The 13,792-nt window shown below is 38.8% G+C and overlaps 1 protein-coding gene across 1 annotated transcript; it reads right to left on the bottom strand.

Annotated features, from left to right (window-relative positions):
* Positions 1–7,117: 7,117 nt before the first annotated feature.
* Positions 7,118–13,570, bottom strand: LOC124605590 (60S ribosomal protein L18). The gene is made up of 5 exons (XM_047137377.1): positions 13,503–13,570; positions 13,294–13,380; positions 12,925–13,131; positions 12,600–12,723; positions 7,118–7,338 (listed from the first exon to the last, which is right to left on the bottom strand). The coding sequence occupies exons 1-5, from the start codon at positions 13,503–13,505 to the stop codon at positions 7,193–7,195; spliced, it is 567 nt and encodes a 188-aa protein (XP_046993333.1). The 5' UTR covers positions 13,506–13,570; the 3' UTR covers positions 7,118–7,192.
* Between the last annotated feature and the right edge of the window lie 222 nt (positions 13,571–13,792).

Here is a 13,792-nt window from a genome sequence, read left to right as displayed (position 1 = left end):
AACAGTATCTGGCATGTGCCTATCATTCCGCCTGAAGGAACGCTCGTCATTATTTTAATACAGCTCAGATCAAGAGAAGGGATAAAATCCTTTGGCAAGTTTCCATTCCCGTCGCTCAGTGTTAAAAATACGATGCGTTACGGGGATTCCACCAAAATTCCAACAGAATTGCCAATCTGTTTTTGTGTGAGTTGTTAACCTTTTCGCATTCGAAGAAGCATTACCATTTATGAGTAAAGGCCACATTTCTCTTTGTGACTGGTTTAATTGTACTTTCTTTGTCACAATGTAATTTGCCAAACTCATCTCACAGCAGCTATTGAGACAGAATTCCGAAACGTAGGGCCTCATTAAACAAGTAATTGACAATTACAGAGCTCAATAGCTTTCGAAAAACCGCATAGTATCGGTTTGCAGTAACATAAAAGAAGAAATTTCATGTTTATTTTCATACTAGAAAGCTCTTGTTTCGCTAGCTGTCGATAACTCTTCAAAAATTACAGTCACTGGAGTGAAATAAATAAAGAAGTAGTGATATATCGCCATAGATAAGAAAGTTCCGTGTGTTTAATAATTGGCAAAAGTCTCTCCTCCTTATGTGCTATCATTCGCCAAACTTTCGTTTCGATGTCTCGAGCGGTTTAGGAGATACTAGAGATGTTGCGAGTATTTCATTCTCGCGGGGGATCGGAAGTGAGCGCGCTACATGGGATCCATTTTCTCGAGATCGGAGGCAGATAGAGACCTCCTCCCAAGTCTAAACAAAAATTCAGCATGTTAGCTAAATTTCATACGCAACATGTGGTGTAATACGCCCCAAACGCAAAATCATAGCGACCCCTAATTTTCGTTGCAAACTTTTTGAATTTTGCGTAGTGTCTTACTAAAATGTGTACATCACAATAATGGTCATTAGCGAGGTGATGGGCACGAAGCTGACATATAACGCTACAAGTAAGGCAAAAATATATTTTCAAAGAATAGTTTCTGTAAAATCGTTTGAGAAAGATAAGAGGTTGCGCGCACTTCGGTTCAGTCAGCGCAGAGCGTCGCCAGTCGGCGCGTGCGAAGTACGGTGTACGCGTCGCAATATGCGCTGGACCCGCGTGTGTCACGCTGTAGTCTAGTGTCACGTCACACGTGCTATACGCTTCTCAATTTGCGCCTAGCCTTTCAGTCATTCATTACTTCTAAGTGTGTTTACTTTCCTTACTGTACTTTTGATATAAGTAAAGGTTGTTTTCATGCTGATAGGCTATTATCGTGTAGTGTGTTGAGTTTTGCAGTTCCTGCGTTTATTGTGTTCTCTTTGACAGTCACTGTGGACTTATAGGTCACAATACTACTGTTTAATAACTGTAGAAGATCATAAATTATCAGTCTTTTATCTGATGATAAAATGTTATCACTGTACTTAATTTACTTCCAAATACAGAAAAGATTTGTCACTGAGACACCAATATTGCGTATTTGAAACTACCCATATAGTGGTTTAGGATTGGGTGTCAGGTTTCACATTGTGCAGCCATCCACCCTGGTGGACCATTGTTTGTGGAAATGTGAGAAAATAGTTACAGAACTGTGGGAAACTACTTAGATTATTAGATTTAATAGGCAAATTTGGCTTCTTGCCCAAAACATACATATTCGTGCAAATAAACAGACGTATGTCATTTGCTGAAAACATGTGACGAATTTATCCCTCTAAATGAGTCATACATACAGGATCATATTATTTACGAATTTAAGAAACGCAAATAAACTTGCCTGAAGCTAACTAGGTTTTTACATGAAAATAACGAGATTATGAAAGACTGTCACAGGCAAAACTACGACAATGCCAGTAACATAAATGGAAAGCACTGTGGCTTAAAAGAATGAATTAAGATAAATAAATACGCCACAGGCATTCACTAAATTTCATAACCACAGTTTTTCCACTTATACCTATTGATGGTATCTTATTTTGAAAGCACCAAAATAAACTATTTCAAAAATTCAGATTTGAAAAAGTTGTTGGACACAACGTGGTCAGCCCGAGCAGATGCTACGAAGCCACTTATCTGGTTTTACCACTATCAAGCAGATTTTGGATACCATATCCAATATCATGGACAAAAAAGTAGTGTCACAATCTGGCTTACAGACTACTTTCAAAAATCAACTAGTCGGAAAAGAGATTAATGACTTTCTTGGAATCAAATTCTAGAATGTTTGCCAAGAGATTAGCACTTCGCTGCTGCAGTCTGATCAAACCCTTAACACAGGATACACTGTTTATGCATCACCCCAGTTCCCAGAACTCCGGAAAATAGACGTTCACTGTGGATATTGTATCACAGACAGTCCCTTTAACTGTTCAGAGATGTCACTAAACCCACCCATTGATGTAAACAACCACACATGAGCAGCACCTATTAGATGAAAGGGGTCTGACAGCCGATCAGTTCGTCATTTCAACAGGAAGGAGGTACACGGCTTGTGTTGTCTGTAGTTCAAACATGCCTAGATGGTCAATACCGCAGTTAGTTCGCGTCTGCAGGAACTCTCAACACGGGAAGTACCCAGTCATCTCTGAGTGAACCAAAGCGATGTTGTTCAGATGTGGAGGAGATACAGAGAGATAGGAACTGTCGGTGACATACCTCGCTCAGGCTGCCCAAGAGCTACTAATACAGTGGATGACCGCTACCTACGGATTATGGCTCAGAGGAACCCTGACAGCAACGCCACCATGTTGAATAATGCTTTTTGTGCAGCCACAGGACTTCGTGTTATGGCTCAATCTGTGCGCAATAGGCTGCATGATGCACAACTTCTCTCCCGACGTCCATCTTTGCAACCATGACACCATGCACTGCAGTAAAGATGAGCCCAACAAAATGCCGGATGGACCGCTCAGGATTGGCATCTCATTCTCTTCACCGATGAGTGTTGCATATGCCTCCAACCAGACAATCTTCGGAGACATGTATGCAGCAAGGTGGAGGTTCTCTGCTGTTTTGGGTTGGCATTATGTGAGGCCGACGTACGCCGCTGGTGGTTATGGAAGGCACTATAACGGCTGTATGATGTGTGACCGCCATCCTCCGACTGATAGTGAAACCATATCAGCATCGTATTGGTGAGCATTCATCTTCGTGGATGACAATATGAAATCGCTCTACTAGAGTGGCCAGCACGTTCTCCAGACATGAACCCCATTGAACATGCTTGGGATAGATTGAAAAGGGCTGTTTATGGACGACATGAGCCACCAATCGCTGAGCGATCCACACCTAATCGCCATTGAGTAGTGGGACGATTTGGACCAACAGTGCCTTGATGAACTTGTGGACAGTATGCCACAACGAATACAGGCATGCGTCAATGAAAGAGGACGTGCTACTGGGTATCAAGAGGTTCCAGCAATCTGGACCACCACCTCTGAAGGTCTTGCTGTATGGTGGTTTTGAAATCCAGGTGTTCCTTTACTGATTATGTGCTGTCTGCATTAGCTAAACGCAAGGAAGTGAACCATTGACTATTTGGAATACTTCAGCAATTAAAGTCTGACAGCAGAAGGAATCTTGAAAAGAACTCCCACTGTTATTAGTGCTTATCCAAACGATTTGGAAGAAAGCCCAGGAAATGAACTGGTGTAGTGTGCTGAGCTGCCCAAAATAGACATGAGCGAATGGAACTGCAGTTTTATAAACCCTTTAACTGAAAATTCACTGGAATCTTGTTTCCTACACGTAGAGGTAGTCTTATGCAATTACTTGTCTTTGATGATCACCAAATGTGGTGGAGAAAGTTCTTTTTTACTTTAAAGTGCCTTAAAATGAGTTAAGGAACACCATGGGACATAGAATGATTTGCTTACACACAATGATTTAACTAGTGTTATCTAGTTTTGACCAAATTAAATTGAGAAAAGTGCTTTTGTCAAGAACTTATTTTAATGCCCTAAATTTTGTGGCCTAAAGCTGCCGAAGGCCTGTTCTTAACATTTGCTACTGGCTTAATCTGACAAAGGGTCCTTCCAAACGTACAAACCTTTACTTTCTTAAATTTATGCTCATCAAATTTGTTTAAGCAGCAGATTGAGATTTGCAAGTCATTAATTTTATATATACAAGAGCAACATGTAGTTTTAAATTTTAATGTACCGCATTTACTCGAATCTAAGCCGCACCTGAAAAATGAGACTCGAAATCAAGGAAAAAAATTTTCCCGAAACTAGGCCGCACCTCAAATCTGAGACTTTAAATTCAAGGGGGGAGAAAAGTTTTAGGCCGCACCTCCAAATCGAAACAAAGTTGGTCCATTGTAATATAAGACTCAATTTAGGTCGAACGAATGACGATACAGCTACAGTAGTTTAGTTCGAGTCTTAAGGTTAGCAGTTATGCTTTACCAGGTAGCCATTGCTATGCGTCAGGCGCTCCATCTGTATTTACACGGGTATCCTTCCTTTTTCACATGCTTCGTCTGGTTTGAATCGATTGCCTAGTTTTCTTTGATCTGATAAATGCCGTTCTCTTTTTTATAGGTGTTTACGTCACTCTAAGCTGAAAATGCATTATTTTAATGTGTCATGCATTGTTTGTCACATTCTGATAACGAGTGTTTACGGCCTGTCGCCGCTCGCGGTATGGCTTGCTTTTGTGCGCGCTACCGCCGCTTACAATAAAAAAAATAAAATAAGAGAGGAATCGTCTCATTAGCAAAACAATGGCAAGAGACTGCTATTTGTTGTTACTTACACTGCTGCTGTCTTTGATAATGATCAACAAGAATGATAGATGTTCTGAACGAGAGTTTAGCGAAAATTTTTCTCCGTTTGAAAATCTTTGCAGACACCTCTTTAATACATTACATTCTGAACAGAAATTAGAAGTCATCTTAGATTTAAAAATCTAGTCAATTGCCGTGCTTCATTTCTGACTGTCTCACTATTAGGCATAAGAATAATACAAATATAAACATGACATGATATGTATATTCTTCCGCATTTGCTGTTGTCTCACTCCAGTTTCGTAGTTTAATAGGCAGACAGGATTTAAATGAGATAGCAACAAACACGAAAGAATACATGGCAAAATGTTTATATTCGTATTATTCTTATGGTGAAGAGAATAGGCCTACTGCATGTGATTCACAGTTCATAAAAGTTCCTATTAGCAACCATCTCTTCTCACAGGTAGGAAAAAATTCAGAATGTACAGTTGGCCATATTGACAAACATCCCAAACAGTCTTGCCAGTTGGATTCTTGTAGTACATTGAAATGCTGCTACATTCGAAGATGAACAATACGGAATTTGTATTTACTTAATTGGATAATGTATGAAAATGCAGTGGTCGAAACTCGGGACGGAGAAAAAGCTCGTTTTCCACCTTTTTTAAAATTTATTTACTGACGCACAGATTTTGGCGCCAGTATTTATCTTTGTGCCTGCAAAGCATGCCTGGGTAGCATTAGTTGTGGCGACACCTACCAACAATTTTCAGAACTTCTGCTTACTTTGCACTCGATTCTAAGCCACAGGCGGTTTTTTGGATTAGAAAAACCAGAAAAAAGTGCGGCTTAGATTCGAGTAAATACAGTACTGTTTCAGTTTTCTACATGACCTAAGTTCTACATGAGACACTTATAAAAAGCAGTCAACAAGTTGACTCCATATCCAGTTTATGGTAATGAGATACTTTCACTTCCAACATGTTGCCATTGTGTTTCAAATACACCGCAGACATTTCACTGGGAAGCCTCTATATATCCTCCATACAGCCCTGATCTCATGCAAATGTGATTTCCATATTTGTGGAGCCCTATTAAAAGCACCTGAGGCTGTAGATTTGCTTCAGACGAAAAGGTGCATGCCTGGGTACAATCATGGGTCTGTACACAGTCATGTCTTATCTCACAGTGGGATAAGTATTTAGTTAGGGTCATTACTTTTACCATCTGCATTGTTTTCATGTATAGTTTCTCCCACAGTCAAAAAATGAGACACTTAAGATTAATCATTTCGAGATCCCTCACTCAAAATTCAAAAAGCTTATAATCATTAGACAGCTGTATCTCCACATAAATGTCACATTCGACGATTCTTCCAACCACCACCAATTCAACTGCTGCTCACCAACCACTCTAGGATAACAACTAGTACAAACATTGTCATCACCTAAGGTTTTGTACCTTTCCACACAATTGTTTTTGACTGAACATTAAAAATGTTGACAGTTATGGATTTCCTGATAGGAACGCAATATTTAGCACACTGCTAAACTGCATGATGTGCAACTTCAATCATATGAAAACTGCCAAAATCGTTTTGAAACACCGAAAGATGGAATCACCTGATTCGGATACCAAGAAATAAAATCCATCAGGCACATTTCAGATGTCATTGGACATTTACTCAAATTCTTAATCAGTACAAATTTCTCTTACCTTCTAAAGCTCCTCTTCTAGAGAGAAGCTCACAGTATCAGTTCTAATTGCCAGATACAATCATGGTTCCGGAGGCAATTATGTAGCATTCCGTTTGAATAACATTATATGGAAAGCACCAGATCTTACTGGGAGTAGCAAAGGTTGTGATTCTACAAGACTATAAAGTAAGTCAACGTCTCAAAAATAATTAGGCGAATAAAATGAACCACATATCAGAACTAAAGAACACAAAAACTTAATAGAATCTTAAGTGTGGTGTAGCAACAAATTGCTGTCAACATCTTGGGTATTAAGGGACATCCACACATGAGGACTCCGTGACAATATGCTCCTTGCAAAAAACTATTGTTGCAAGCCAGAAATATAACACACAGTATGTGTAACCAATGACAATTTGGAATTCCATACACATGAAAACAACCAGACAACCTAATCTCCAGAAACACAATCAAATTTGTTGAGTATTAGATAAACTATTTCATTTGTAGTTCTACATATTCCTGTTTTCATACCTACCATACAGTTTCACCTACCCCCCCCCCCCCCCCCCCCCCAATTAAAGAAAAGCAAACCTGTTTCTCTCAATCACACAGATAATATCTTAAGCATACAAAATTAAGAATACAGTATTCTAAACTACAAAAACAATGAGCCAGGTAAATTTTTGTTTTCCTTGTTAGTTTCACAGGGTCCATTATTTTATTTCAAAATAATTAACAGTAGATGTCCACAAGCAGAAAGTAAATTACAATTATTTTTTGTAACCACAGCTGCGCCTGCGTCCTCGAGCTCTCTCGAATTTTCGACCCTTAGACCGCACGTAGGGCTTTGTATGACTGTGGGGCACACCAGGAGCCAAACCAAAGTGCTTTACAGCCTCTCGTGCATTTCGGCGACCTGAAAGTGAAAGTCACATGCATTTATTCCACTATGAACAACTACTGTTTATTATTAGTTCTTGCCTAACTTATCTACAAAAAGAAACAGATCCTAACTAAACATAAAATCATGACAAGTAAATTTCTCCTAACTTACTACCACCAGTACACACAATTTACTGAAAGATTAGGAAATCCATACTGTGGGGTTAGGGAAAATAGAACATTTAAAATTTCCAGCAAACTAATGTAAACTTATTGAAATCTAGATCAATTCTTTCAAAGAATAAGATAGCAGTCAGCCACTATTTATATGCACAAACAACATAGTTGGGGCAAATGTATAACATCATCAATAGTGGCCGATTGCTGCTGCCTCCTTGAAAGAATAAACATACATTTTGTACACAGCCACACTCTTGAAATGTCTGTTTTCACAAATAGTATTAACTGAAATCAGGTTGTGTGTGTTAAATAACAGCTACTGAAACAGCAATTTTTGCTAGGATACAAGCAGAGAGTATGAACTGATTATAGAAACAGTTATAAACATCCTACACCAACACCACTTCACCAGACACCAGTAATAAGAGACATATATTACGCCAAGTGAAAAATTGATGTATTAAACCTTTTTATTTCTATGCAGTTCTGACAGACAATTTGTCGTGACTTTTAGCTTTCTTTGATTTAGTTTAAATTGCAACACCTAAACTTTTCATGCCAATTACGGCCATAGAAGCATGGTCTTTTCCAAAAGTACTTCCGTCCAAAAATAGATTCTGGTAGTTGGAGTCCGAGGTTTTTGTTAATACTGCCTTCTGCATCTACACTCTGCAAAGCACAGTGAAGTGCAGGCCAGAGGATACGTCCCATTGTACCAGTTATTAGGGTTTCTTTCTGTTACATTCACATATGGAGCGCGGGCATAATGAACTGAATTCTTTGCAAGTGCAGTAACTATTCTAATCTTATCCTAACATCTCTATGTGAGCGATATATAGCAGGTTGTAGTATATTCCTAGAGTGATCATTTAACCCTTTCGACGATGCATTTTTTGTAACAAGTGAGTGAAGATAATGTATTGCTATCCTATTAGAATTGTGGGCAATTGACTATTTTTATAATTTAGGAGCAAAAACTATGGTGGTACATATACTGAAGAGCCAAAGAAACTGGTACACCTGCGCAATATCATGTAGGGCCCCCGCAGGGACATCGATAATGTTCATGTATGGGGCACTTAGTGGCCAGTGGAAGTGTTTAAATTTAGAAGTGTGTTTCTGGAGCCACTCTGTAGCCATTCTGGACATATGGGGTGTTGCACTGTTCTGCTGGAATTGCCTAAGTCCATCGGAATGCACAATGGACATAAATGGATGAGGGTGATCAGACGGGACACTGATATATGTTTCACCTGTGAATGTCGTATCTAGACATATCAGAGATCCCATTGCACTCCAACTGCACATGCCCCACACCATTAGAGCACATCCACGAGCTTGAACAGCTTCTGCTGACGTGCAGAGCCCATGGATTTATCAGGTTGTCTCCATACCTGTACACATCCATCCATCCGATACAATTTGAAAAGAGACTCATCCGACCGGGCAACATGTTTCCAGTCATCAACAGTTCAATTTCAGTGTTGACAGGACCAAGATGAGGCATAAAGCCGTGTATCGTGCAGTCATCAAGGGTACAAGAGCAGGCCTTCGGCTCCGGAAACTGATATCTATGATGTATCATTGAATGGTTCACAAAATGACACTTGGTGATGGCCCAGCACTGAAATCTGCAGCAATTTGCAGAAGGGTTGCGCTTCTGTCACACTGAACTATTTTCTTCAGTCGTTGTTGGCCCCGTTCTTGCAGCATCTTTTTCCGGCCGCAGTCAGTGATTTGATGTTTTACCAGATTCCTGAAATTCACAGTACTCGTGAAAGGGTCATATGGATAAATCCCCACTTCATCGCTACCTCGAAGATGCTGTGTCTCATCACTCATGCACCTTCTATTACACCATGTTCAAACTCATTTAAATCTTGTAAACCTGCCATTGTAACAGCAGTAACCAATCTAGCAACTGTGCGAGACACTTCTTGTCATATAGGCATTGCCGACCGCAGCGCCGTATTCGGCCTGTTTCCATATCTCTGTATCTGAATACACATGCCTATACCAGTTTCTTTGGCACTTCAGTCACCATGGCAGCTTTGTGAGATATTAAAACTATGGCGGTAGATGAATTTCCCTTTTGTGAGCTGTTATGTGTTGCCATTCCAAATAAAAAAATAGTGCCCAGCGTTTTCTGTTATCGTTTTACACATTCTTCTACTTTATTTAAAAAATAATTGTTACTGATATTAACATTTATTTACCAACTTAACCATCCAGCACAGACTTTATTTATGTACCACACTTAATCATGTAGGAAAGATATGAACTGATGTAGCTCACAATAATGTATACTGGAAAAGCAAAGCAATATGTATCAACAACGGTAGTGACCCCACGACAAACAGAAGCTGATTGATTGTAGCTGTTTTCATAGACCTGGTTTAGTGTACTACCACAAGATGTCAGGCATAGACAGATATAAGATATATTCCCAAAAGCTTTGGGACACTCCCAAGTATAACTTCCAAGGACCACAAATGTCAGATTAATTTTGTGGTAAGTGTACTTCCCAAGCCCCTGCCAGGAACTATACTTTGGTGGTAACCATACTTCCCAATAACCGTTAAAACACCATTGTCTGGCAGGATATATTCTTCCCACAGTCCTTAAGGCTATATATCACAACAGACACTACAGCTGGTGCTGCAGACTGCCACTAGATGTCAGGCGTGTTGAGAAGTGGTAACACAAACTCCCTTAAATGCTGTAAAGAAATATATGTAGTCTGAAGTATATCCCCAAGGCCCACAAAAGGGTTCTTGAAACTTTTAAGACTTTCTCAGAATAGTTTATGTCTATCTTCAATAGTGTTCCAGTATAGTTTCTTAGATACCTCTGCGACCCCCCCCCCCAAAATTAAACAAATCTGTGACCATTCGTGCTGACCTTTTGTGTGTCTACCACTTGCTTAACCAATGACTGAACCTATGTGATTGTTTCATTTCATATCCCTACAAAGTGTTACACCCAGGTATTGTATGAGTTGGCCAATTATAACTGACTCACTGATTATTAATAGTCATAGGATACTACATTTTTTCATTTTGTGAAGTGCAAAATTTTACACTTCCAAACATTTAGAGCATGTTGCCAATCTCTACACCAAGTTGAAATCCTATCATGATCTGAATGAATATTTATGCAGCTTCTTTCACATACTACTTCATTATAGATAACTGCATCATCCACAAAATCCTGAGGTCCTTAATACACAATATGAAGCACACCCAGAGATACTTCTACATCTGACAATGACTATCCATCAAAGATAACAAGCAGTGTCCTCCCAACTAAAAAGTCCTCAATACAGTCACAAATTTTACTTGATACCCCATATGATCGTATTGTTGACAATAAGCATAGGTATGGCAATGAGTCAAATGCTTTTCAGAAATCAAGAAAACTGCTCACCTTTTGAAAATATTCTAATCTAATCATGTACTTCATATTCTTAAATTTTGAAAAAAACATTTATTGTTCTTAATTTCTTATACAACATTCCATAATTGTTTTGAATTTTTCAGTAAAACAACACAAATTCAAATCTTAGTAGTGAATATGGCTTTCTGCAAAAAATACACTGCTGAAGCCTGAGGATGGGAGTAAACACTTTTAATGCCTAGTCCAAAATTTTCCTATCACAACTGAAGTTCAATAACCATCTTCAGATCTGTATCGCATGCTGCAAACATAGCCTATGAAAATTATGTACACTCAAATAGATTACAAAAACCCTGTACCGAAAAAATGGGGAGCCAATTAAGTAAAAACAAACATTTGACAAAGCCACTAACGGTGTAGTACAAACTATGTTAATGCTTATCAGGTAATATACTGTTCATAATAAGAAGGGGCTGTGAATAAGCACTGGGCTGCATTGTGAGCTGCAGTTGTGCAACAACATGCATTTGTAAGTACTAAAACAATAATTGTACATAGTTGAAAACTTCACTACGAGTGAGCCAGATTGTAGACCAGAAATATCAAAAAGCTTACTCTACATCCAAATGGATTTTAAAATATAAAGACAATAATGGTTGTTTGGTGTGGGGGTTAGGACCAAACAGTGAGGTCATTGGGTTAGGAAAGGATGGGGAAGCCATTTCACAGGAACCATCCAGGCATTAGCATGAAGTGATTTAGGGAAATCATGGGAAACTTATAACAAGTGGGGAAGATAACTTTAATTTTTATATATATAAAAAGAAAAAAAAAGGGCAACCCACATTTGCCAACAGAACTGCATTGAATCTGTCAGAAAATAACACAAAATTCAGCCACAAAACTATTTCCTATTCCTACGCACGGATTTATTCACAGTAGAATAAATGATAATTCTGCAGTAGCTGATTTGAAAGTTTGTGGTCAACTTTCATTTAAATTAAATGCTACACTGCACATTGCACAGCTGCTTTACTCCCATTTGCAACTTGAAACAATCTGTCATCACAGTATCTTGTTTGTGTTCTTCCACCCCTCACAGTAGGCATTAACACTGGCCTGAAGAAACATGAGCAACAGTTTTGGAAGTTACCTGTTGCAACTGTCACTATGTCAAAAGTTAACTAACAAGCAGTTTTGATCAGAGTATAAGAAGATCTAAATACACAAACATATGAAACTGGTTAAGTCTGGTTGCTCTAACAGTAGATTGTCATACTATGTGTAATATGACAAGCTACCATCACACCACCAGACTTACCAACATCATTCCACACAAAATCATAATATGCTATTTTAAATCTTCCAGTATTATAGTAAAAGTTGTTTGGGCCTGGCAGTCTATCATATGTTTCAACCACATTATCTATGTTATGATCACTTCTATTGTAACCACATCCAGCTGGGAAGCTCTTGTTTCAACAAAGCACACAGTGAGTTATTTCTTGAAGCTAGTGAATATTTTAAGGCATATTAAGTCCACCATCAGTACATCAACTGAAAAACATCAGAGCTATTGCCATACCTTTAACACCCATAATTCCTACAGTACCTCAAGCCACAACCATGCCCAGTGTTCCAAGTTCAAGCTAATAGAGAGTAAAGATTCAAGACAAGTGCGTGGAAAGCAACAGAACAGATCCACAGCATATACTTTACCTTGCATCAGAACGGTCTTCTTTCCAGTTGGTGCACGAAGAGCAAGCTGATCAAATGTAATGATTTCACCGCCAGCTTTTAGGATGCGTGCACGTGCCTTCTCAGTCACTCTTAATGCACAAATCTGAAATGAGGATCTCTTATAACTATTTGAAAGATATGCACAATGAACAATATCCCCATGCAGATACACTCTCACATAGAGTACTCAAGTTGTTTGGGACAATGTCAAAACCAAAAGAAAAGCCAGTTACAGTAAGTTCGTAGAATAAAATTCAAAATAAACTACTGTATACACCATGTCAAATTCTCTCAAGGTACTTACTGTTAGTTTTGGAACTTCAAATATTCTGTCATCATTCGTGACCGTTCCTACTACAACAGCAATCAGGTTTTCTCGGCCAGGCTTCTTCATAAAACGCACTACTCTTGCGAGCGAAATAGGTGGCCTATTTATTTTTGACATGAACAACCTCCGTAATATTATCTTATTGAACTTCGCTTCCGTACGTCGAGCGAGATATCGGTACAACTGAAACACAGAGCCATTTCTTACAGAAACTTTTATCACAAATACGTCACATTCATAATCGCAAGAAAAACGCGCGTTTCTTTTAAAGGCTTATATCACAAATACATCACACTAAACAACACAAACACATAGAACGGGCAGGAATACTGATAACATCGTTACCTTAACCAGAAGCCTAAGGTATACATCTTGCGACTTCGGTTCAGTGCGCCGAACCTTGCGGTCCCACTTGTGGTTAATATCAATACCCTGCAAAAACAAACACACAACTTATAGCAAAACAACCTATATCTCACAATTTTGAATATATTACACGGTGAAGTCGATGTAAACTGATTTTTGTAAATAAAGAATGCCACATGTCCACCCACCATCTTCACAAACCGGAAAGAGGCATCGACTCAATGAAGACTTGTGGGTACGCGAAATTCAAAGATATTACATTGTAGTAATCGGCGTGTACAGTTACAGAGATGTTATTTGCGACGAATGTTATGTCGACCTTCTGGCAAATTAAAAGATTATAGCAGGGAAGCTTGTAAGTACCTTTTTTCAGTTGTTTTATTTAAGTTTATGAGCAAGATTGCCAACGAGCGAGATACAGGCAATTTCTTCGTCCACTAAAAGAACTTATTTAAGAGGAAATAGTGTCAAGTTTAAA

This window comes from Schistocerca americana, chromosome 3 (genome assembly GCF_021461395.2).
Source record: "Schistocerca americana isolate TAMUIC-IGC-003095 chromosome 3, iqSchAmer2.1, whole genome shotgun sequence".
NCBI classification, from domain to species: domain Eukaryota; kingdom Metazoa; phylum Arthropoda; class Insecta; order Orthoptera; family Acrididae; genus Schistocerca; species Schistocerca americana.
The sequence above is the reverse complement of the archived record's forward strand: the minus strand, read 5'-3'. Positions and strand labels throughout refer to the sequence as shown.